The sequence below is a fragment of the Narcine bancroftii genome, chromosome 8, assembly GCF_036971445.1.
Source record: "Narcine bancroftii isolate sNarBan1 chromosome 8, sNarBan1.hap1, whole genome shotgun sequence".
NCBI classification, from domain to species: domain Eukaryota; kingdom Metazoa; phylum Chordata; class Chondrichthyes; order Torpediniformes; family Narcinidae; genus Narcine; species Narcine bancroftii.
Genome location: NC_091476.1, coordinates 175,697,071 through 175,724,007, shown reverse-complemented (window position 1 = coordinate 175,724,007; position 26,937 = coordinate 175,697,071). Strand labels below are relative to the sequence as shown.

At 42.9% G+C, this 26,937-nt stretch overlaps 1 protein-coding gene across 4 annotated transcripts in view; it reads right to left on the bottom strand.

Moving 5' to 3' along the window:
* col9a2 (procollagen, type IX, alpha 2) overlaps window positions 1-26,937 on the bottom strand; it is a 98,956-nt gene that overhangs the window by 38,745 nt on the left and 33,274 nt on the right. For all 4 annotated transcript variants that reach the window (XR_011343602.1, XR_011343601.1, XM_069895929.1 and 1 more), the window contains exons 8-18: window positions 25,241-25,294; window positions 22,070-22,123; window positions 21,192-21,239; window positions 15,192-15,248; window positions 14,936-14,989; window positions 13,061-13,114; window positions 12,128-12,181; window positions 9,310-9,363; window positions 3,884-3,937; window positions 2,300-2,353; window positions 1,744-1,797 (exon numbers count right to left, since the gene is read on the bottom strand). Coding sequence is in view for 2 of the 4 variants with exons in the window: in XM_069895929.1 (XP_069752030.1) it covers window positions 1,744-1,797; window positions 2,300-2,353; window positions 3,884-3,937; window positions 9,310-9,363; window positions 12,128-12,181; window positions 13,061-13,114; window positions 14,936-14,989; window positions 15,192-15,248; window positions 21,192-21,239; window positions 22,070-22,123; window positions 25,241-25,294 (591 nt within the window). In the remaining 2 variants the exon portion in view is untranslated. The remainder of the gene's footprint in view (window positions 1-1,743; window positions 1,798-2,299; window positions 2,354-3,883; window positions 3,938-9,309; window positions 9,364-12,127; window positions 12,182-13,060; window positions 13,115-14,935; window positions 14,990-15,191; window positions 15,249-21,191; window positions 21,240-22,069; window positions 22,124-25,240; window positions 25,295-26,937) is intronic.

The following is a 26,937-nucleotide window of genomic DNA, read 5'->3' as shown; positions in this document are numbered from 1 at the left end:
CTGGGGGTCGTGGTAGAGGTTGGTCCAACAGGGACATTTAAAAGACTCTTTAGATAGGCACATGGATGTAAAAAAAATAGCAGGTTCTGGGTGTGAGGCAGGGAAGGATTAGATTGTTGTGGAGTGGGTTTACATGGGTCAGCACAGCATCATGGGCTACATGTGTGATATATCCTGTAGAGTTTCCCATTGATTTGCAGTATTGTTCCCCAAGCATTATCACAATACATTTCCATATTGATCTGTAACGGTGTCAGACTCGCTCTTTAGTTTCCATTTACCCAAAAATGTCTGCATCTCTTCTTGGTTGGACACAGTCACAGGTGCTGGAGCAGAAGTGTGGACAGATGAGTGTATGACAACATACCTTCTAATCTACCTAATTGGGTTACATCATGGAGTTTCTGTAATAGTGTGCTTCACTGAAGAGTCCCACTGATTCAACACATTGTGTGGCTCCATAATCTGAAGCAGGATGTGCACAGATTCACAACTACGAGGTGCCCATTGACTCAGATCTCCGTGTGGTGCAACAGTTAGTGACGGTGCTTGTTTTCTCATGGATATTCATTCGTGTCTGACACTGTAGGAGTTTACCCTTTGTTTACAGTAGTGGCTTGGAGCGACTTCGCTTCAACCCATATAGTATTTGCTTACTTTTCCGTGTGCTGAATGCTTGGAACAGAGAAGTTACTCTGGCTTCGTCTGCCTCTCAGTTGGTAATAACATTTCCATGGTGCCATTCTCCTCTGACAAGGAACTTTTCCCTTTGCCCCGGTCAATATTTACACCTTTACCTGCCTCATAAAACCATTTCACTGTTATTTGGTGAACTTGTGGTCATGCTTTCCCAACCTATCTGTTCCTCAAATTCACATTCTGATGCCATACAAGTTCTCTGTGATTTATTTTAATCCATCATGCTGTGGTCATACCTGTGCTGTCACATAGCCCAACACTCTCTGTGAAGAAGTTCCCCCTAATGTTCCCTCTAAACCTTTCACCCCAAGTCCATGTCCTCTCACATTTATCTCTCCGAATCTAAGTGGAAAGAGTCTACTCACATTTACTCTGTCTTTACCTCTCATAATTTTGTAAACCTCTATCAATTCTCCCTTCATTCTTCACGCTTCAAGGAATAAAGTCCTAACCCGTTTAATCTTTCCCTGTAACTTAATTCCCAGTAACATCCTAGTAAATCTTCTCTGCACTCTTTTGATCTTACTGATACCTTTCTTGTAATTTGGCGACCAGAACTGTACACAATACTCCAAATTTGCCCTCAACAATGTCTTATAGAACTTTACTATAACATCCCAACGCCTGTACTCAATACTTTGATTTATGAAGGCCAAGATGCCAAAAAAGCTTTCTTCACAAAACTGTCCACCTGTGATGCCACTTTCAAGGAATTATGTATCTGTATTCCTAGATTCCCATTTGTTCCTCCACATTCCTCAGAGCCCGACCATTAACTGTGTATGTCCTACTTTGGTTAGTCCTTTCAAAATGCAACACTTTCAAAATAAGGTGACAGGGAAAGAGTGGGGTGAGGGTATAATTGCCCTCTCTCACCAGTAAAAATGTACTTAGAGCAGTTGTGAGTGTAGAGCTTCTTAAATAAGAATGACAGGAGGAAGCCCATTTGTTTGTGCGCCACATTGGTGGGCTGTTGTTTTAACGATATTTTAATCATTCAAAAATTCTCTCCATCCCAAGCTTAACCTCTTCTCTGTTAAATACCTTCATACCAGGAACCCCCGGAGTGCCATCCTTGCCATCAATGCCCGGTAATCCCTGTAATAAAATACGTGCACGGTGAGCCAATAGGATCAAAGTTTTGCAAAAGCATTTACAGTGATCAGCTCCATGTCCTCCTCTCTTACATTGAGGAAGCAAAGTTTGGCTCATGCAGAGCCTCAGTTAAATTCCATAAAAGCAGTGCAGAGCCCTGGACACTGAGTGGGACACTGATCTCCCAGGGACTGCATGTGTGCTCCAGAACAAAGGCAGCACTGAAGGAGTTCAATTCTGAGGACTGGTTGTATTCTCCAAACTATAGAATTTGAGGATGATCTTATGGGGATGATTACAAAGAACTGTTAGGATAGGAAGGAAATAACATATTGCCCCAAAAGAGAGTCCAGAACAAGAGGGAGCGACATTAAAAACTGAACCTGGGCCATCAGGCAAATAGATCAGAGAGATTTTCTTCAATGAAATTCTGGAACTTTTCCTCTATCAAACCTGTGAACTTCCTGGCTTGGCATCAGTACACTGTAAATATAACATGACTCACATGTTGTCCCTTGAGTCCTGTGAGGCCCTGGCGTCCCCGTTGCCCTCGTTCGCCCTGGAAAGTGACAGAAGAGTCAGCCCGTGAAAGAAGGGTAATCAGAAACCAGAATGCCACGTTACCACAGACAGAACAACCGACACCAAAAACGATCACACCACAACCTGCAAATTATCAGCCTCAATTACTTTCCCGACTGCGGCCCAATCATACCCATCTCCAGTGAAACAAACCTCCCTCTTCACCCTCAAAGCCCTCAGCATGTTAATATTGAGGGCATCAGCCTCCACCATCCTGGAACATCAGAGCTTACTCTTGATCCCTCAATTCCCTTCATATCTAAAGATACGGTACCTTTATTAGATTCATTGACTGAGTTTCCACAGCCTTTTTAGGGAGAGAATTTCAAAGATTTTATATTTCAATGAGATCATCTCTTTTCTAAATGAATTTAAACAGTGGGTATTTTTTTGTTCCTTCTGTAATATTTTACTTGTCTGAAAGCTCTGAACATATAATATTTTCTGGCCATGATATTTATGCACACAATAAACTTCACAACATTAATAGTTTGGTACAGAATGATACAGTGTCTCATTGGAATTCCTGTATAACACTAATATTTCTCCTCATGAACTCCAAAATACATACAAATACCTCATCTTAGGCTTGGCATATGATTACATCCAAATGAAAGTACTCCCATCAAGAACTCTCAGTTATTAATAGACTTTGACATACCAACAGCACAATTTGTGACGGCCCCATACATACTAATTCTTCACCCAATCTGCGGAACTCTACACACTATTTCATCAATCCATCGATAGCCCTGCATACTTTACCACATAGACCATCCTGACAGCCCCATACATACTAATTCTTCACCCAATCTGCGGTACTCTACGCACTATTACATCAGTCCATCGATAGCCCTGCATACTTTACCACACAGACCATCCTGACTTATACATGACTCCATTTAGTGACCCACCCCGTAAATACTTCCTCCACTGAAACTCCCATACATAACATTTTTCCATCCCATTCACAACCACTTCGCACCACTGAAACTAATGAACCGGTGACATTTTGACACATTGAGAACCTCAAACACACCGTTGCTGAGTCTGATCAACGGCTTCGCTTCACCTTCATTTTTACGCCAATTCTCCATCCCAATGTGAATCTGAAGGAGCTGATATTAGACCCATTGATCATCCTCCACACATGAACACTTCACCCATTTAGAACCTTGTATATTAATGCTCGTGAGCCGAGGATCACCTGAGATTGTGATTGAAGCTCGATAACTCAAGCTTATGTTCCCCACAATGACCACCTTGAAAAACCCACCTGCACCCACGGATGGCCAGTACAGTCATCCTACACCCAATAACAGGCCCACACACAGTCACCGTGCACAGACTGACAGGCCCGCACAGTTACCCCGTACCCACTGACAGGCCCACGCACAGTCGCCCTGCACAGTAATCACCCCATCAACAATTCTGGATTTTAAAACTCTGGGATTTCCAAACTCTTCCTGGCTTCAGAAACATGATGGTTACAATTTGAATATCTCACCGGTTCTCCTTTGTCACCAAAGTCACCGAGTGGCCCTTCTGGCCCCTGTTTACCCTGAAGAATATGAGAAAAACATACAATTAGTCAAAACTTCAAATCAAAGGTTCAATCTTGACAACAATTCAGGGGTTCGATGAATGAGTGCAGAATGACTCACAATGACCCCGATCAATTGCCCCATCTGGACCATTTGTCGTTACCTCAGCAGGATGTTTCTCAAGCTGAGACCTGTGGTTTATGATGGTGGTTACACAGGGTCTGTCCATCACAGCCCATCACAGAGTGACTCTGGTGTTCCTGCTCTCAAAGAGAGTCAGTTCAACGTTCCAGAAAGAGGGCAGACAGAGCTTGTGCTTCTGTCATGAAGGTTTCAAATAGCGAGGGAAATTAGTAAATTACCGACCAATTGAGAGGAATATTAATCCCCCAAAAAAACATGCAGCACAATCAATGACTGTGGAAATTCTACAAAGGCAGCGCAAGGAAAAGCTTGAGGATACGAAGGAAAGTGGAAACCTGAGTGGGTCGAGCTGAGTGGAAATACAGTGAGAAGGTAGACTGGAAGAATGGGAGAAACTGAGGGGACCTGATGGGTATATGGAGAGAATAGTAGAACAGGGGGAAATGGGGAGAAGGAGAGTGCATCTGTTGAAAGTGTGGGGAGGACAGTGGATCGGGGAAGCGAGGAGGACAGGGGATCTGTTGAGGAGATGGGGAGAAGGAGTGTGGATCTGGGGGAAGTAGGGAAGTGGATGGATGGGGATTGGGGTAACGGGGAGATGGAGGGCAGGTGGGGTTAAGATAATAGGATGAAAATTACAGTGAGAAGGAAATAATCCTGGTGTTTTGGACAACGTACATAACAATGATATAGGAAAGATGTTCTGCTAAAGGAGTATGAGGGTTTAAATTATATTATTAAAAAAAACATAATTCCTACATTACTATCATATGTAAATCAACATAGGTTCTGCAAGATCAAAGAGCTGAATTCCTGGATGAATACTTAGTAGGAAAAGTGGGCTTCAACTCATGGAGCACTGAGGCAACAAGGAGCTGTTTCATTTGCTTGGACTGAACGGCAACAATTCCTCAACTAAGCAGGAGATGGGGCTTTATACCAACTTCTGCGGTGAACTTAATTCTTTACACTGATTGGACAAATCAAATTGTCAGAAGGTGCCTTGAGGATGAGTTTATGATGTATATTCAAGTAAGGTCTGTAGGGATACAAAACTATAGGTGATTTACACCCAACTTGATAAAGACCCATCTGAACCTGCCTCACATGGGATTATAATATTTTTCATAGCTGACCCCACCTGGCATTTGCTGACCAGCAAAAAGAAAGATCTGGCCTGTTGCACATCGGATGGTTGAGGCTATCCCTTGGTCGAGGATGGTGGCCTTTGCTCCGTTGATGCCTGTACATGTATTTGTTTAACGTGTACGTGATATTGCACTCCACAAAGCACACAATACTTCACAAATCAACCAACTAATTCCAATGGCTTGGAAACCACGATGATTGGAGCTGATGGATTTGTTGCAGCCTTCATCCGCCTTCACAGCCGTTGAGTTCAGAGCAACTGCATCCACCTGTTCCACCATTGAGGACTTAGTTGGATTGTTCTTTGTCAGGGACCTCACCCTTGACCTTACCACCATGGGTGACCCTACCAGGAGCAAGGATCCAGATGGCATTGCTCTCGGGATCTCAGGACCAAGAGCAGAGTACACATGTAGTGAAACTATACTAACGATCCTGACCTGGGTAAACTACCCCACTGAGTCAACACAGTACAGTCCACTCCAGCTCCATATTCTATCACACACACTGTTGACTCTTGTTAGACTCAGCATGCCCAATATGGCAGCTCTCATATTGGGGATCATTTCTTGCTATTGAACATTGTGAAGCAGATTTGGTTATGGGGTTAAGACATGCTTAATTAATAATTCAAGAGTGAAGAATTCTTTGGGGAAAAGCAAGAGGATTTCATACGCAGTTTGAGAATTTAAGAAGTTTGAAGATATTATCAAAACAAGTTTCTTACTTGCAGAGGTAAGAAAATGGAGTTTGTTAAAGTGGACTGGGAAAATGCAAACAAAACGCAAGGTGGTCATTAGAATGAATTAATTTTAGGGGTTATTTTATGATTCTCAATAAAGATACATGTTATTGAGAAATTAATGTCTTTCAAGAAGTGTGGTTTATTACATGAGCTAACAATAAAAGTTAACTTTGAAATTTAAATTTAGACATAGAGCAGAGTTACAGGTTTCTCCGGCGCACGTGCTTATGCCACTCAAACACCCCAATTAACGACGTGGGGAGAATGCACAAACTTCTTACAGACAGGGCGGGATTTGAACCCAGGTCGCTGGTGCCGTAATAGCATTGCGTTAACCGCTGCGCTAACCGTCCCGGGTAGTGTAACAATGAGAGGAAGGGAACACGATGGGAGTGAAGAATGGTAGTCCAGAAAATCGGTAAAACTTTGAAATTGGCAATGAAGACCAAAAATGAAAAGAATAAAGAGGGAGAAAGTATATTACAGGAGTAATTATCAAGAATTAGCTTCTATCTGTAAAGAACAGAATCAGAGGCTAATGTTTATCTTGGCTAGATAATGACACTGAGAGATTAATAACAGAAGTAGGGAGATAAAAAGGAATATTTTTTTCCACAGCAGAAGACACAAAATCCTCTCAGAAAACCCAAGGGCAAAACCAGCAAACTCAAAACACCTCATTAAATAGAGAAAAGTTATCAGGTAAACTAAAGGCTGACACATCCCTCGGGTCTGATGTCTGTGTCTTGGGAGTGAAATGGAAATGGCTACTGCAATAGTGGACATGATTATCCACAGATCCACAAACTCTGGAAAGCTCCCAAAAGACCGCAGGATCGCAATTATGCCCCACTTCCTAAAAGGAGAAGGAAACCATGAAAGTTGAAGCCCTTTAGCTTAAATGTCTGGCGTTAGGCAAATGCTGGAATCCATCATAAAGGAGGTATTAGCAGGATATTTAGACATTCATAAGAACATCAACTAGATTTGAGAAAAGGGAAATCACATTTGAAAAATGTTCTTGAGTTTCAAGCTGGATAAGGGGAACCTGTAGATGCTGTCTATATGGAGTTCTAGAAAGGGTACGAAATGGGAATGGGAGCAGGCCATACACCCTTCTGGCCTGCTCCATTCAGACAATCATGACTGACCTTCAGCCCCAGTTTCCAGTGTTATCTCAATTCCCATTTTCTCTCTTCCAGATATACATTTGCTCCGGCTTTGATGAACACCCTGACTGGGCTTCTACAGGTGGCCTGAATGGAGAAGCCCAAAGGTTTATCATACTTTGACAGGATTTTTTTCCTTATCGCAGAAGTGTATGAGAACCTAAGGGGCATGACTGTAGATGTCTCCGTCAGTGGGACAATTTTCAGAGGGAACATAGAAGTTTAGAGGGAAATCCTGAGATGCCTAAGAACTTCCCAGAGAAATAGCACAGAAACAGGCCCTTTGTCCCATCTTGTCCATGGCAGTCACATTTCCCAATTTTTGGCCCAAATCCCTTTAGATCTTTTATCTAAACACACCTGTCTAAATGTCTTTTAAACTTTGTCATTGTAAATATTTCAGGACAACATCATGGGCCAAAGGGGCTGTTAATGTTCCACCACTTCCCCTGGCAGCTCACTCCATATACCTATCACTCCATATACCTATCCATATACCACTCCATATACCTATCCATATACCACTCCACATACCTATCCATATACCACTGCATATACCTATCCATATACCACTCCATATACCACTCCATATACCACTCCATATACCTATCCATATACCACTCCATATACCACTCCATATACCTATCCATATACCACTCCATATACCCATATACCTATCACTCCATATACCTATCCATATACCACTCCATATACCACTCCATATACCTATCCATATACCACTCCATATACCTATCCATATACCACTCCATATACCTATCCATATACCACTCCATATACCTATCCATATACCACTCCATATACCTATCCATATACCACTCCATATACCTATCCATATACCACTCCATATATCACTCCATATACCACTCCATATACCTATCCATATACCACTCCATATACCTATCCATATACCACTCCATATACCTATCCATATACCACTCCATATACCTATCCATATACCACTCCATATACCTATCCATATACCACTCCATATACCTATCCATATACCACTCCATATACCTATCCATATACCACTCCATATACCTATCCATATACCAGTCCATATACCTATCTATATACCACTCCATATACCTATCCATATACCACTCCATATACTACTCCATATACCACTCCATATACCACTCCATATACCTATCCATATACCACTCCATATACCTATCCATATACCACTCCATATACCTATCCATATACCACTCCATATACCTATCCATATACCACTCCATATACCTATCCATATACCACTCCATATACCTATCCATATACCGCTCCATATACCTATCCATATACCACTCCATATACCTATCCATATACCACTCCATACACCTATCCATATACCACTCCACATACCTATCCATATACCACTCCATATACCCATCCATATACCACTCCATATACCTATCCATATACCACTCCATAAACCAATCCATATACCACTCCATATACCCATATACCTACCACTCCATATAACCTATCACTTTCTGTGTGAAAATATTTGCTCCTAAAACCTGATGGAATTATGCACCTTGGAGGAACTACGATCTTTCAATCATTCACGCCCAAGGTGGTCATATTGTTAGTCTAAAGGGACTGCGAGGTAGTGGAGACCCAGCTCTAGGTCCAAGGTCAGCTTGGTCATGATCTTATTGAACGAACGAGCTGACTCGAGAAGGCCAATTGTCTGACCCTCTCCAAAATGTCCTTATGTTTAGCAGTTCCACGTGCAACTGTCCTGAGTCAGTTAAGGCCAAATTCCACCTTTTATGTGTCTAGATCTCAGCATCATTTCTCAAATGAAAGTGAGGCTCCTAAAGATATTCTATTGGAGAAGTTTCTCTCAACGTTGCTTCTCCAATTCTGGCTTGCAAAGGGATAGTAATAACTCTTCAAGTGGTTAAAAATTAGTTTGTTGGTCAAAGATACACCATTAAAATTTGGTTAGTGATTATTTTAACTCGGTGCTTTCCAATTTTTATTTAAATATGATTCAAATCAAGCAAGGCTTTCATAATAATGACGAAGTATCAAGAATCTCTGGCTGAGACAATGTTCCAGTTCTGTTTATAGAAGAGTCAAATCAGAACTTTCTCCTTCTCTGCTCTCCCCCCAGCAAAGAACAAGCCATTGTGAGTCATTTTTTACTTACTTGAGGCCCCTGAGGACCAACGGAGCCAATCATGCCCTTATATCCACGAACACCCTGTGGAGAATCAGAGAGCTTGAGTGAGTCACTTCATATGCCTTTTAGAACCAGAGAATGGTGCTTCAACACATCTAATCTGACTCACCCAACCTCTGAAAAAATGTTTGCATTTACCCTATCCATACTCCTCATAATATTGTGTGCCTCGATCAAATCTGTCCTCATTCTCCAATGCTCCAGGAAATAAAGTCTTAGCCTATTCAACCTTTCCCTATAACTCAGCTGCTCAAGTCCTAGTGACATTCTTGTAAATTTTCTCTGCACTTTTTCAATCAAACAAGTCCTGCTAAGTTTGCTCCAGAATAGTTCTAAGAACCATTCCAGTGTTGAGGACCGGGTTCAGGCTTTCTGCAGTTTTGAATCAGGAATCTTATTCAACACTTTCCCCCCTCGATATACTTGACAACTCCTCCTTCCTATCTTAGTCCTGATGAACAGCCTCGACCTGAATCATTAATGGACTATTTCTGCCCATGGATGCTGCCTGACTCATAGAATTCCTCCACCTTCACTTTGTTTTGTCAGTACCTCTCTCTCCTCACCTTCATCCAGGGACCAAAGCAGATCTTCCTGGTGGGCTGAATGCAACCAGCCTACAGCAATTGGTCTTCCCAGTGTCGCCTCCTCAACATTGAGGCAACCAAGTGCACATCGAGCAGTTGCCAGCCATGTTAATTCCCCTCACCATTTGTAAAGGTTAAACCCTTGTGTTTTTTAAAAATTCTTAGCTAATTTTGTGCCTGTCTCTTTAAGATAACTATTGTTTGTAGTGTTACCATAGTGACTATGATGTCATATGTCATAATATCCACCAAGGCTAACAGCTTGCTCTTGCATTCTACAAGATGTGAAGGAAGCATGAGCACGAGAAATTTTTTTTGAATTGTATTTCTCTTTAAATACTTTTGTCTCTTTAAATATCATTATGTATCTCTAAAGTTTGAGCTTTTTATACGTTTTATATCTCTATCATTATATAGTAAATACTTTGTTTATTCATCGTTATAAAAGTCTTAATATTTATCCATTTTATCAATTTTATCAAAGGACTTGTCAGCCACCAACGAGCCTGCAGCTGACGTGGACATTTACCCCCTCCATAAATCTTCGTCCGCGAAGCCAAGCCAAAGAAAGAAAAGAAGAAGAAGATCATAAAGCAGCAGTCACAGAGTTGGATTTACTGGATTAAAAAGATCAAAATTCAAAATATCGTAGCTCACACCTTGGAAGATGACACATTGAAATTAGGATATATTAGAAAAAGGAAAGTATTGTCTACACCATTCCCACATAGACTGGTCTCTCCTCAGCCTCGACCATCACCAGGGTAAAGGATAACTATAAACAGCTCATCATATTACTTCTGGACAGCCTTAAATCCAATGGAATGAAAAGAAAAATTGAGGCACTACCGGAGCTGTGGGGAGTGAAGACACAGCGACCCCGTGGGGTCCAACCACACCTAGTCTGACTGCCGTCAGCTCTGTAGAGGCTTTGAATGGCCCATTAAAGGAGCCAGTTTTATTTAAAATACTGTGACTACAGGGTCAGGACCCAAGATGGCAGTACCTTTGATCAGCATGACAGGTTCCAGACTCCAGGGGAGAAGAAGACTGGAGCAGGACACTAGAAAATGGGAACACCAACCCCCATCTGAGAAGGAGAAGCAGAGGAGATGACCCTTGGAACAGTTACCAAGACGGACCAGTGAGGGGTTCTGCTGCTGGAGGACCCACACAGCCAACGGGCTGCTGGAGACTCAAGGCAAGGAACCTATGGAGGCTGTGGGCTGCTGGAGACTGCAGCCAAAGGACTCACACCAGGCTGTGGATTGCTGGAGACTGGTTCAAAACTGGCTGATGGGGTACCAGGTATTGAAACCGGGATGCGAGGGGGTGCCATATCGGAAATTTGATTCTGGGGATCAGGTTGCCTATGGCTTGGACTGGACTCTGTGTGGCTGTGGAGACTGCGGGAGCCCTGGAGGTGAATCCATGGACCCTCGGTGACTGGGTGGGGGGGGGGGGGGGGGGTGGAAGAGAAGGGGGAATCTCTCTTTTGTTTCTCTTTCTCTGACTGTAAGAGACGCTTCAAGCACTTTCTGCTGATGGTGAATCTGTCCGCCTTACAGCAGGAAAAAACAATATCCTGTAATATTTTAATACAATGACAATAAAATGAACCTTGATCTTGATGTTTCCCAAATTCAAGAAACCCTCGCAGCTATCCACTTCCACCGTTTCCATTCTTTCTTGTCTACTCCCATTCTCTAGCCCTACACCACCACCCCCCCCAACCCCACCACTGCATGGTCTCTTGCACTGCCTCTCCACCCTTCTATCTTCTGTTCAATACCCTATCACTTCTTAGCCCCTCGCCAACTTTCCCCCGTGCCCCATCTTTTCTCCCTCCTTTGATATATTTTATATCACCCTTCCCACTTCATTCCTGAAACACTAACTGATCATTTGTGTCCTTGGATGCTGCCTGAGCCATTTACTTCCTCCAGCTTCTCTTTGTTTACTTCATCTAAAATGCTTCGTCCAAATGTGTCTGGCCACAGAGGTGTGAAGCCAGATCCAAAACATGAACGGTAAACCAACAAGAGCTCTAAAGCACCCTGCTAGGCTAAATGAGAGACGGTATAATCTAATAGGTTCTTGAAGGGTGTTATCATACTTGACTAAAAAAAATTAAACTGGCATTCTCATCTCACATTTTAAACAAAATAATCAAGAGATATAGTTTAAAAGTTCCTTACTCTTTCACCTTTTCCTCCCATCATACCAGGGTATCCTCGAAGACCCCGAGGACCCTGTGGATTTAGAAAGAAGGTGTGAATGTCTGAATTCTTACAAAAAGCAAACTTGTCTCCAACGTCATTATCTATATTCCTAACCTTCTGTTAGAGGGAGATAGGTTTCCTACACCCTGAGGTTCCTGTGAGCCTGCTCCACTGATACACAGAACTAGATCGCTGAACACTTTCTCCACATTCTGTCCCCAATTCTGGGGTTAAGGGCATTTTCCAATTCTCCGTGGCACCCACTAGCCCACCACCTAGCTTCCAATTTGACTTGTAAGTTGGAACAGCATTAGGACCCAAGATTTCTGATGAAGACAGTCCCATGACAAATACTGGGTACATTCCAAGTTTAATAACCTTAAAGGTATGTTTGGGGACCTTCTAAAGGGCCTCATCTCTCTGGAAAACTGGGTTCTGCTAATATCCCCCCATAATTTCATATAAGGCAATCAATAAGGCCATTGTATCTCCTACTTTACCTCCATACGTTGCCTTATTTTCAGTATCCCTCATCCCAGATTCTTCTCAGCATCGTTGCAGCATTGAGCCAATAAAGCACTAGCTATTTCTCCTGGGAGTTTGGTTCACATTCACCAATCACTGATGGAGAGTGAAAGCTTTTCTTGGACATTGAACCTCAGGGTATTTAATCAGGATGAGCTGAATACACACATGTCTGCTGAATTTTCTGCATGTTGTGCTTCCAAACCATGGACTTACTCTGAGGGGTTGATTGCCTTAATTATGGAGCAGCCAGGAATCTACTCTCCATCATCTAACAGATCAACCTGGTCCATTTCCCATGGCAAACCTCATTTATAGATATTCCTAGGGTCTAAGCCAAGTTTGGAAATTCATTTACAGTAGAACTTAACAAAAATACTTTACTGGTTGGCCAGGGATGCCTTGTTCTCCAGAGACACCAGGTGCACCTTTAATGCCCTAGACAGAAAGAGAAAATAAAATATTCATCTCTTCATCAATAATTATTTCCATAGAACACAAGAAAACACAGAAGCTTTCACATACCAACGTGAGATCAGGAGTAGGCTACGCAACCCTGAGAGCCAATTCTTCTTCTTCTTCCCAATCATGTACTGGCTCACCTGTAACCAGTACTTATCCACTTCTCTCCCCTTTTCCTTGTATCCTACATAATTATTGACAATGTCAATCTTGGATTAAGATAGTCCATCATCAACACTAGTTGATGTGCGAGGGAGAAGGTGAAGGCAGAGAGGATTAAAAAAAAGGAGTGAGAGCTGAAGGGAAGAAGGGAGAGGAGATTGAAGGGAGATAGACTGACATGATTACCACCTATAAAGAGCTTCATAGCCTCTCCACAGAAAGAAAACACCGTGGCTGGACTAATGAGAGCCAGCAGAAGTTCCAGGCACTCATTTAATGCAATAACTGTAAAAGTCCACCAAAGGAAGGAAGAAGATCCACAGGCACCTGAAGTCTGAGACCCAACCAGAGGTCCAGTGACCTAATGATCATATGATGGTGGAAGGAATTCTTGAGATCCAACAGCCAGCTATTAATCACAATACATGTGGATTCTTTAGCACTGTTAAAATCATCTATGGTCTGAGCACCCAAGGACACAGGCCACACTGAACTATGAATGGAGAACAGCTTATCAAGGACACGAGGGCAGTCAGCACCATCTGACCATAAAAATATCCCCTCAACCAAAACTCCATCTTTGACTCCACCTACTGCATATGAGTGGCCACAGGTCTGATGCCACAATAGTCAAGTAAGAGGAATGGAAGAATAGCAAGACCTCTGGAACAGAGCAATTTTTGTGACATGCATTGATGATATTACTTCTGTCAAAAAAAACAAACTGCTGGAGGAACTCGCCAATCAGGCAGCATCTATGAAGGAACAGAGATGGTCGACCATCCCTCTGAGCCCGATACTTTGAGTTCCTCCAGGAGTTTGCTCCATTTTACAGAATCTGCAGGCTCTTGTGTATTCTTCCTCATCTGGGAAGAGGAAGGCATGCTGGGATATCAGAGATCCTGTAATCTTATTTTCTGGAAAGGAGCCAAGTTGGAGTGTGGTCTCTGTTCTACCTTCCAGAGGGAAGGTAAATGCAAGGATTCTCTTCTCCTACCTCCTCCCAGTGATTGAAGATCTTGCAGAAGGAGGATGCAATGTGATCAACAGGAAAGTTCCGAATTGTGATATTTAATGTCATATACACAAGCATAATTTATAGATGCACCAAAATTCTTACATACCTGTTTGGCCACAATAACTACAAAACTAGAGATTAAATTAGTACAATATTTCAAGTCCGAAAAAGAGATTGTAAATATTAAAAAATGATAATAATATTCACAGCAGCAGTCCAAGAAAAAAAGTGATGTTTCAACACTGCAAACAGATCTTTGGGTAGTACAGGGAGAATCAGCCAGCTCAGCCCCTCAACACCCTGATCCTGCTTCACCAATTTGGTTCAGTCCCCTCACCCCAGCCCAGTTCTCTCATTACTGCCTCCACTCACCCAATCAGTGCAGTCCCTTATTGGATTATGTCATCACCCACAATTCCCTGCATTGCTAATGAGTTCTTCCATGTCACACAATAACATCAAAGGAACTGTAGCAAGTTCCCCTCCTCACCATTAACTTGCTTACAGTAGGCAACTGTTAAAATTGGCAGTGAGGGCTAATTAATATGAACATGTAATAGTTTGTGTGATGTCATTAGTAACACCATTCAATTTTACCCAGAATGCTCTCTACTCACCGAGGGACCCTGACTGCCAGCATCTCCCATAGGTCCCAGTTTGCCCCTGTGACCCTGCAAACAAAAATATATGGTCATTCTATTAATTGTTCTTCATGCAACTTTAACCATGAAGTTACACGGTTGGCATTGTCCAGCTGGGCTGGGCATATCTACAATGACCTACTTTTGATAAACTGGCCATCTTGTATTTCACTGCTTACCCCCACAAAATCTATGCTGCAGGTCCATTAATACTGTGTAGAAAGGGGCTTACCTTGAGTCCTAGCAGTCCTTGTGGGCCTTTCAGTCCAGGGGGGCATGAGGTGGGGCACTGCAAGATAATACAAGGAGTTCAGAAAGATAATCAGTTTCAAGACTTGTGTCCTGCTTCCCCAGTTTAGAAGCATCACCTCTTTACCCTGCATCTGACAAATATTTCATGAACCCCAGGCCAAATTGTGGATTCTGGGCCTCAGCCATTGTCTAGGTCTTTTCAGGTTGTTGAGCTTGTTCAGCTTTTCAGATCTGGGTGTGTCAAGGTGGACTCTAACTCAACCTGGCACAAACACAGTCAATTTACTGAAGATGGGTTGATTCCACTTGAGGTCAGTTCACACACCTGAAATTAGTGAGTACTCAAAGCTACACCTGACAGAGAAAATCCATGAAATAGAATTGTAAATCGCAGACGGAGGCCAGCCAAAACATCACACCTGGCCCAACTCACTGAAACAGTCACCTGCCCAGTCTATCCTCTTTCCACAGAAATCTGCAAACTACCTCATTTTCAAGTCTACAAGGATTCTGGGGAGGAAATTGCCAGCGTTCTGACCACAAAACTTTCAATGGGGTGATAACATAGGACAGGAGATTGTCAAATGTCATTATCTTCTTGCAAAAAAAAAGAGCAAGGATAGATCCAGTAACTACACATCAGTCAGTCATGGGAAACCAGAGAGAAAAAGAAAAAAAAATTAAAGCAACCAGAGTGGATTTGCTGAAGGCAAAATGTATTAAGCCAAAATGGTCAAACAGATTGATGGTGTAACAGAGTTGAAGAGACAAGGTGCCACTTAACAGCCATTAACAACATTGGCAAAAAATTGAGACAACGAGACCATGGATACTTTGATGAAGGGCTCAAGCCTGAAACGTTCATTATATATCTTTCTCTTTGCTACATAAAGGACACTTTGACCAGCTGAGCTTCTCCAGCAATTGTGTGTCTACAGATTTTCGTGATTGAGATGGATACTTTTTGTTGATATAGCATGGTAGAAGATCTTTTCAGCTCATGAAACCCATAGCACCCAATTAACCTACCAAACCCATGTGTTTTGGAGGGTGGGAGGAAACTCGAGTATCGGAGGAAAACCCACCCATATCATAGGGGGAACGCACAAACTCCTTACAGAAAGTGCCAGATTAGAACCAGGGTTGCTGGCACCGCAATAGTGTTGTCTTAATTGCCTCATTAACTTTGCTGCACAATACGAGGATGGCAATGTTTCAGGCGACTGAGGATTGTTTCTTGCACTGGGGGAAGATGGGTAGTGATGTTTGCCAGGGATTGATGTTAAGGCCACTGTGTTTGTTGATCTAAATTAATGACTTGGACTTTGGGTTCAAGCCCAAGTTCTAACCTTAGGAATGAATCAAACAATACAGTAGAGTGTACTGGGGAAAGGAGAATGATAAAGTGAAGCAGGATATATATAAGCTGGTAAAACAGGCAGACCAATGGTAGATAAAGTTCAATGGAGAGAAATGCGAGGTGTTGTATTTAGGTTAGAAAAATGAGAAGAGATACAGAATTAAGGAGAGCATACAAAGAATTGCTATTGCAGGTCACAGAGCAGCCATGAGTAGAAATGGTCAGTCAATCTTTTGCACCTGAATCCTTCAAGCCTGAGATTGTTCAGGTGCCTTGCCGTTCGGTGTGGGGTATCATGTCTCTCCTTCCATCAGTGTCTGACCCTACGAAATGTAGTTGTTGCCTCCCCTGTCTCTAACCACGATGTTAATCCATCTATCATTTCCATTCTCTGTCGGCCTTTGCTTCTTTCTCCTTCCAGCTTTCCCATTGGAACTAAATGTTCTCATGTATTTCTTCACATGATATGTCCAAAGAATTTTGATTCCTGTTTTCTGATTCTTTTAAGTTATATACATTTTGTTTTCATTCTTTATAGAACGTCTTCATTTATTATCCTGTCCTTATACAATAATCTTAACATTCTTCTGAGAAACCACATCTCTGCTGCATTGATTCTTTTTTAACATAACATAACATAACAATTTACAGCACGGAAACAGGCCATTAGGCCCTTCTAGTCCGCACCGAACCAAACACCCCTCTCTAGTCCCACCTCCCTGCACAATGCCCATAACCCTCCATCTTCTTCTCATCCATATACCTGTCCAACCTTTTCTTAAATAATACAATTGACTCCGCCGCCACTATTTCTCCCGGAAGCTCATTCCACACGGCTACCACTCTCTGAGTCAAGAAGTTCCCCCTCATGTTACCTCTAAACCTCTGCCCCTAATTCTTAACTCATGTCCTCTTGTTTTAATCTTTCCTCTTCTTAATGGAAATAGTCTATCCACATCCACTCTGTCTATCCCTTTCATAATCTTAAATACTTCTATCAAATCCCCTCTCAACCTTCTACGCTCCAAAGAATAAAGACCTAATCTGTCCAATCTCTCCCTATACTCTAGATGCTTAAACCCAGGTAACATTCTGGTAAACCTTCTCTGCACTCTCTCCACTCTGTTTATATCCTTCCTATAATTAGGCGACCAGAACTGCACACAGAACTCCAAATTAGGCCGCACCAACGTCTTATACAATCTCAACATCACCTCCCAACTCCTATATTCCATGCAATGATTGATAAAGGCCAGCATACTAAAAGTCTTCTTCACTATCCTATTCACGTGAGTTTCTACCTTCAGGGAACGATGTACCGTTACTCCTAAATCTTTCTGCTCTTCTGTATTCATCAATGCTCTCCCATTTACCACGTATGTCCTGTTCTGATTCTTCTTACCAAAATGAAGCACCTCACACTTATCAGCATTAAATTCCATCTGCCATTTTTCAGCCCACTTTTCTAAGCAGCCCAAATCCCTCTGCAATCCTTGAAAACCTTCTTCATTATCCACTATTCCACCTATCTTAGTATCGTCTGCATATTTACTAATCCAATTTACCACCCCATCATCTAGATCATTAATGTATATAACGAAAAACAATGGGCCCAATACAGATCCTTGAGGCACACCATTGGTCACCGGCCTCCAACCTGACAGACAATTATCCACTACCACTCTCTGGCCTCTCCCTTTCAGCCAATGTTCAATCCATTTGACTATCTCAAAATTTATACCTAAAGACTGCACCTTCTTAACTAACCTTCCATGTGGTACCTTATCAAAGGCCTTACTGAAGTCCATATAGACAACATCCACTGCGCTACCCTCATCCACATTCCTAGTCACCTCTTCAAAAATTCAATCAGATTGGTCAAACATGACCTTCCTTCCACAAATCCATGTTGAGTGCTCCTGATCAGACCCTGTCTATCCAGATGTTTATAAGTACTATCTCTAAGAATTTTCTCCATTAGTTTACCTACCACAGACGTCAAACTTACAGGCCGATAGTTGCCAGGCTTCCTCCTTGAACCCTTTTTAAATAACGGAACCACATGCGCAATGCGCCAATCCTCCGGCACTTGCGCCAATCCTCCGGCATTTGCATTTGCATGATTCGCGGCCATACATCAGCTGAGAGATCTAAGGCGGATGCCCAATTGCTAGTTTCTTGTTTGTTAAGATGCTTCTCATTTCTGTAAGTGCGGTTTTTGCCTTCACTATTCTTGCTTTTATGTCTATTTCACATTTACGATCAGATGTTCCCCATGATATAAGGTACTTGAAGTTATGAACTTGGTTCAGGATTTAATTTCCCAATACGAGCCTACAATTTGGAATATCAGGATTCTTTGATATTACCATTATTTCAGTTTTCTTTTTGTTTAAAGTTAGGTCGAGTCTTTCGCTCTCTGTGTTGATGGTAGATCCTAAATTCTGTAAATGTACTTCACTGTTTGCTATCAGTATTGTATCATCTGCCCTAGTGGAGGATGTTGATATATGTGTCCTTCTATATTTATACCAGGTAGGTCTTGTATGGTTCTCATGTTCTCCCTGTAAAGGGAGAACAGGTCTGACTCCTCGCTCTATTGGCTGATATTCACCAATCTCGTTGTCTATCCGCATGGCTGCACGTTGTTGCCAGTAGAGATTCCTGATGATTCTTAGATCTTTTCCATCAATATTAATATCTCTAAGCATTTTCATGATGAATTGGTGTTTCACTGTGTCAAAGGCTTTTGTGTTATCAATGAAACAAGTATAGATCTTGCTGAACTTCTATTGACCTTTTGATAATATTCCTGAGACTATGTACTTCAACTTCAAACTTACTGCCACATGTGCCAAGGTGCAGTGAGAAAGTTTGTTTTGCAAGCAGTCCACTCTACATCCCATACATGGTACAGCAAATAAAACAGAGGTGCAGAGCAAAGGCAACATTATTTATGAGAGCAAGGATTATTCAGCGTAACAGCAGGAAATAACCTATCCTTGAGCGATTTCATTCTGACAAATCTTCTCCCTGACAGGAGGAGGGCAAAGAGAGTGTGCCCAGGGTAGGATGAGTCTTATAATATGTTGACTGCTTTTCCAAGGCAACAGGAAGTATAGATGGAGTTGACAGAGGGGAGGGAGTGTGTGCGTTAGACTGAGCTGTGTTCACAGCCCTCTTGCAGTCTTGGGTGGAGCAGTTCCTGTCCCACACACTTTGCTCATGTTTCTGAGGAAATAGAGGAGCTGGTGCACCTTCCTGGTTAATGTGGGTAGATCAGGACAGGTCATTGGACAACTTAAAGCTGTCTATTATCTCTATTTTAGCAGCACTGATGGGGATGGGGAGCGGGCTCCACCTCTGCTCTGGAAGTTTACAACCAGCTCCTTATTCTTGCTGACATTGAGGGAGAGGTTGTTATCCTGGCACCAAGCTACTGGTCCTTCATCTCCCTTCTGCACTCTGACTTGTCATTGTCAGAGATCCTGCCTGCGATGGTGGTGTCATCTGTGAACAGATGGAGTTGGAGCGGCGTTAAGCCACACAGTCATGGGTGGACAGGATATTGTTCTACAAGGGTTGCAGCAACAGGGATTCTCAGAGGTATGTGAGCCCATATCAATTAAAGCAACTGGGTAGGCTGGGAAAATGGTGAATTAGGTCCGCACAATTCTGGGCTTTATGTAGAGAGGCATAGGATATAGAAGCAGGAAAATCGTGCTGAACCATTATAAAACAATGGACCAGCCTCTGTTGCAGCATTGCATTCAATTCTGATTGCCACAGTGTAGGATGGATGTTGAGGCATTGGAGAGAGTCAAATGAAAATGGTTCCTGGGATGAGGAGCTACAACAATGGGGAGAGATTGGAGAATATTTCCTTTGGAGAAGAGAAGGCCGAGGGGAGGATTTGACGAGAGGTTTGAACAGAGTGGAGAAACTCAGCACATCATTCAGGCCTGGGCTCTTTGTCAAGGTATAAGCAAAAACAGACAGGGGCCTGAATTTAAAAATTGGAGGAGGAGGAGGAGGGATGAAGGGGCAGGAGGAGAATATCCTGACAGGTAAGAGGCTACAGCTGGGTACAGGTAGGAGGTTAGAAGAGGAAAAAAAGCTGAGGTGATTGGGGGAGAGGGAAGGGAGTGAGCAACTGGAGGGAAGGAGACAGAGGATAGACTCAGGAGAGGGGCTTAATGGAAATTGGAGAGTGGACAGATGGGGGAAGCTCATGTGTGAAAACGGGTCAAGGACCAAAGGCCATGAGGGTAAAATCAAGAGAAAAAGAACTATCAGTGATAGATTATCGTTATGTACCATCCGTTTGGAATCTGGAATGCAACGGCTGCAGATGCAGTGGTTGCTGGGCCCAAGAGGGAACATGCAGGAAAGATTTTCAGGGGTATGGAGAAGGGGCCAGGATTGAGCTGATTAATTGCTCTGGGTGGGAACCCCTGCAAAAACCATGGGCCAAACAACCTCCTAACCACATGTGACAGCAAACATCAGAGGCAATTCTTAGCTAATAGGATCACAGCACAGGTCAGAGCCATGATGCTACTTAAAACATGTGGCCGGAGTGGAACACAACAATTAAACATTGATAGGAGACATTCTCACCAGAAGGTCTGCACTTCCTTCCGCACCATGGAGGTTACCAGGAGGCCCCTGTACAAACAAACCACACAGCAGTTGACATCTATTCACGTCCATTATGCATAAAGTCCAGTAGTCTTTTTACAAACATAGAGACAGAGAAATAGAAGCAGGAGGTGGGTCAGTGGGTCCCTCATAATTTCTCCACCATTCAATAAGATCATAACAGATCTACATCAGTGCTTTTTCCTTGCATTAACTCCAGATCCCTCAATTCCTCCATGTTACAAAAATCCATCAACATCTTCCATCAATATTCTCAGTGGCAGTGTGAGAATTCCAAACATTAATTTCCTCTTTATAATGCAAAGATATTCACAGCTCGGCCCCAAGTATTCGAGCCCTGATGTTGAGCCAGCAATCATTGGTCTTGGACACCTCGACCTGGGAAAATATCATCCTGAAGTTCAATGTGTCAAGCTCTGAGAGAACTTTCTAAACCCAGTTGAGATCACCCTTCATTCTTCAATTCAAAGGCCCAAACTAATCTCTTCACAGATCAATTGTCCACTCCAGTGAGAAGGACTGGTGCTCATTTTGGAAATTTGCTTTGATGCTAATCTGAAAACTAACTCCCCGGTGTTTGTTATTCTAATATTAACCACTTCCAAGTACCCATTATTCTATTTATATATGAACATTCAAACTCCTAGGATTCTGAACCACATATAATCCTAGATTGAACTGAAAACTATAACTCATTCATAAGAATCTATACCTTGAATTATATTCTGGTCACGATTCAATCCTGGCCAATTTTAATCATTAGCTAGTCAGTAATATGCATCCCTGACTGAAGCCATTTTATCTGTTACAATACGTAATGACTTGGAGCGACATACCTGTAGACCTCGAGGTCCTGGCTTGCCCATTGGCCCAATCTGTCCTGCTGCACCCTTTAACATAAATAGATAAGGCTTCGATAACACATAAAACTGAAGACAACAATAAATAATGATTATGATATTTGAGATTTGAGAGCAGCAGACGTAGAAGGACAGCCTCCACAAGAGGAGGCATGGACGATTTGTCCGGCAGAATGTTACATGCAAGAGGTAAAATCGATGCATGATTGGGGGGGGGGGGGGTGTAGGGGAAACAAGGGGAATGGCAGTGTAATAGCATTGAAGGGGTGGTAGAATAAAACCAATTAGTGAAGTGAAACACAGGAAGAAAGAAAGATTTAAACAACAACAAAAAAAATCAGCAGATTCTAGGGTCTGGTGCCACACACAAATGTGCTGGAGAATCTCTGCAGGCAACATAACAATTTGCATTTAAATGACATCTTTTGGGATGCCAACAAATCTCAAAAAACCTTAATAAAAATCACTGTAGGATAAAAGTTCGTGAGATGATAACAGGTAAAAACCAAGATTAGGGAGATAAAATGAGGTAATATTGTAAAGATTTTATCTTTTTTATGATAATTCAGATAAGGTTCTGGCCACTTCTGACCCTTGCCTGACTCACATCATTTACCACCTCAATCTGTATCCAAGGACTCTCTGAGGAGCCCAATACTGAGAGAAGCTAGATGGTGCTATCTGGAGCCATTCCTCCCATTCTTACACTGCTGGTATACCTCTCCTTCTGGTGCCATGCTAATCTCCTCTGTATCGTTCCACCTCTCCTTCTGGTGGTAGACCTTCTATGTCTTTTGGATGCTTGCTGAAGGCATGGCGGAGAAAACAACTCTGGGCACACTAATTTTCATACCCAGTCTTTCATCAAAGAGGTGAGAGAGATCCTCCACTAATAGTCCTGGTGAGGAAGCTGTATGGGGTCAGTGGATGCAGTCCTCCTGAAGATTTCATGGCTTTATCGATATCCTTAAGGCTGTCAATCGTCAAACCCATCTTTCGAGTATTGGCCTCATACCCAGATCCATGTAATACTCCTCCATCATCCACGCCAATGCTCTGCAATAGTCAGGTTCCAACTTCATATTGACACTCCTCACCACACCATCACATGCTTAATAATAGTCTAGGCATCACCATACAGGTACTCATTCTGCCACTCAATCAACAAGTGTAGGCACATCATCTAAAGATAAAATATTCTTCAGTAAACCGTCTTCTCTCTGGAAGAGGGAGGAGGAGAGGGTGCTGTCGACTATTCGAACAACCGCCAATGAATTTGTCAACAACCGCACTGCAGAGTTCATGGAGAATACACTGGAGTCAGAGATGATCAGGAAAACAGTCCCATTTCCGCCCCGCCCCCCCCCCCCACGTTTTCTTCTTCATTCTCTTCCCACAGAGTTGACGTTACAAATTGGTGGCCTATCATCAGAACTCGCCAGTTTTGGCATCAACTGGAAAGGCAGGTTATCCGAAATTGTTGAATTCACTGAGAACCACAGTGTATCCAGTCAGACAATGAGGGGCTGTTTTCTTGAAGTTGCATTCAAATTTATTGAGTGGTTCTGACAGAAATTCATCAACCCGGCACTTTGGATTTCTCTCTCTTTCAGGTGCTAGCTGAACTGATGACTATTTCTAGCATTTTCCATTCTCATACCACTTTACACTTTAAACCTATTACACTTCACCAGCCACTACTCCAAAATTCTGACAGTTTACCTACTGTATGCCATCCTGCCATCCAATACAATCCTCATGGTTTAGCATAAAGATGTGTCATCTATCAAATAGTACAATTTACTCCACAAACATGTTTCCAAGTCATTGATAAACTTCAACCGAAAACGTACTGACCTCTGGGGAATGACCCAGTGCTGGATTTGGGCAGAAGCTAAACAAGCTACAGCTTAGGGCCTCACAATCCACAGGGGCCTCAAAATATATTCATGTTAAAACTATTTTTAAAATTATATTTAAGTCTTGTTTCCAGGCTATACTATATTATAGTCTATGATTGAGATCAAGCCAACCAGATGATAAATATGTAATCAGTAAATGCATTCATTTGCAAATAATTTGTGTTGTAACTTTTTAATCAAGAGGCCCCCAAGCTTAGGGCCCCACCAAGTCTAAATCCAGCACCGTGAATGACACTCTCCACCAGCCTCCATTTACCATCATTGAACAATTTCTGCCTCAAAATAAATTTCCCAGCAATACTTCATTTGGCGGTTGTTCAAATAATCGACAGCAGCCTCTCCTCCTCCCTCTTCCAGAGAGAAGACAGTTTACTCAATATTTCCTTCTAGCCATTTGCCGACTTTGCCAAATGCCTTCCAACATTCCACGGAGCACTCCCTTCATCAATCTTCTCTGTCACCTCATGAAAAATAGTTAATCAGGTCATTAAAGTTATCTGCATTGATCTAAGGCTACTCTGTATCAATTCAAACTCCTGTGAGGTACTCTTCATTAACACCTAGAATAAGGTAAAAGAGTGATCTTAAGTCAGCTTGAGGAGCGGAGATCTGAGCGAAGAGCACAGTGGACAACAATTCAAAAATGCCCTATATTTGCAGCAATCGTGGCAGAGCCTGTCATTCCAGGATCAGTCTCCATAGCCACAGTGATGTTGCTAAACAAACCAGTGACCATGGTCGATCACGGCCAATGGAGGCCAAGACAGAAGTGCCTGCTCATGTTTTGTTAGATCACAGTTTTGAAAAGCTTCTCTGCAGCTGAGGCCAAGGTGATTGGCTTGTCACGTCTCTATGAACATGAGTGCTGTATTTTACTTTTTCTGCGTAGAAAGGATCTGTCTGGTCTGTGCACATCACTCCCCTCTTCTTGGTATTCACAAGCTCATTGTGTAGCTGGTGGCAAGAGTTGGCAGTGTGGATATTTCTTTGCTCTGTGATCATTCATATGCCTGTATTACATAGCAGGTTGCAGTGTGGATGTTCTTACTGAAATGCAGGTACCTCCTATGTAATCATTACTGAGGTCAGGTTGGAGAACTGCCAGAATATCTCCACCAGATGTGGAAAGTAGGGACTGCTGAATCTGATTTGCTCCAGAGAATTAGCTCCTTGGTGCCAAAGGTAAAAGAAGTAGGCATGAGCATTATATTTCATGATCACTTACTTTATCTCCTGGACGACCAATTTCTCCAGGAAGCCCAGTTGGGCCAGGAGGACCCTGAAACAAATTAAACAAGGTGACATTATGAGTGCTGCTCCTGGCCCATTCCTGATCCAGGCCCAATCCTGATCCAGGCCCAATCCTGATCCAGGCCCAATCCTGATCCTAACCCAGCAATTAAATGAACACATGAATATACCAGGATGCCGACATTGTGGGCCGACAGGTCTGTCCTGTGCTATATTGTTTTATGTTCTTGCTAAATTGGCTTTTGAGCAGTTGTCACATACTGGTGGGTGCTTGCCATTTGTTGGCAGAAGAGACGATTTCCTCTGATCATCCTGGTATATTCATGTGTTCATTTAATTGCTGGGTTAGGATCAGGATTGGGCCTGGATCAGGATGAAATCTATCCCTCTATCCTGCTCTCCTTGGTTCAGCATTTGAGAGAGAGCAAAATCTCCATGTCAAGAGTTCCTTTTCAGGGACAAGCTTTCCATAGAATTTTCTATAGCCAACTTAAAATGAGATGCTTAATAGGAATCATCGATTGGTCAAAAGCAGATAAGTGTTTTTGTTTAAACTTTTAGTAATACAGCACAGGGCCCTTCCGGCCCTGGACCTTACTCTGCCCAAATACACCAATGAACCTACAAATCCAATGCATTTATGGAGGGTGGCAGAAAACTTGAACACCCAGATTAAACCCACGTAGGTCATGAGGACAACATAGAAACTCTTTATAGACAACACCGGATTCACAAACCATCTGCCTGCAGAATCTGATGAAGCACACTTTCAACTTAGGAAAGATTTTTGAATCAGAGAGTCTATTGGGGGGAGAGGAGAGTGGCCCCTGCATGCTCTAATATTGAGGGATCAGGGGTAAACATTACATCCTATATATGATTGGCAGTTGTTTATTGTGGGGGCACATGGAACGGAGAGAGCAAACAAAGTGCAGATTACATATACACAATGTGAACAGAAGGATGGCAACAGTTACACAAGGCTACTACAACACCAGCTACCCAGGTTCAAAGGTCTTTCTCCCCATGACTGCGTGGGCCAACTTCGGGTGCTCCCAATTTCTCCCACCCTCAAATAATCAATAATCCCAAGGGGTTAGTAAGGTAGTTGGTCACATTGGGCGGCATGGGCTCATGTTCCGATAGGGCCTGTTATCGTTGCATCACTCCACAAAAAAATCTACGAGAGATTTCAAAAACGGCAAATTTGATGAGAGTAAATGAACGATGGTTATATTGTCATAAGCATGAACAGGATGGAGATGGAGGTGGTATAGAGGTGAATGGGGATTGAGGAAGGAACAGGATTGGTGAGGACTGAATGGGGTAGAGGAGGGAAGGGGGTGGTGGGGGGGAAAACGTGGAGGTAGAGGGAACAGGGTGATGAGGAAGGAGGGAACGGGGAGGTGGGAGGGAGCAAGGGTGGTGGGGGTGAACGGGGTGGTGAAAAATGGAGATGTTGGAGGTGAAACGGGGAGGTGGGAAAAACGGGGAGGTGGGGGGAAAACGGGGAGCGGGGAAAACGGGGAGCGGGGAAAACGGGGAGTGGGAAAAACAGGGAGTGGGGAAAATGGGGAGCGGGGAATACGGGGAGTGGGGGACAATGGGGAGCGGGGAAAACAGGGAGCGGGGGACAATGGGGAGTGGGGAAAACGTGGAGCAGGGGACAAT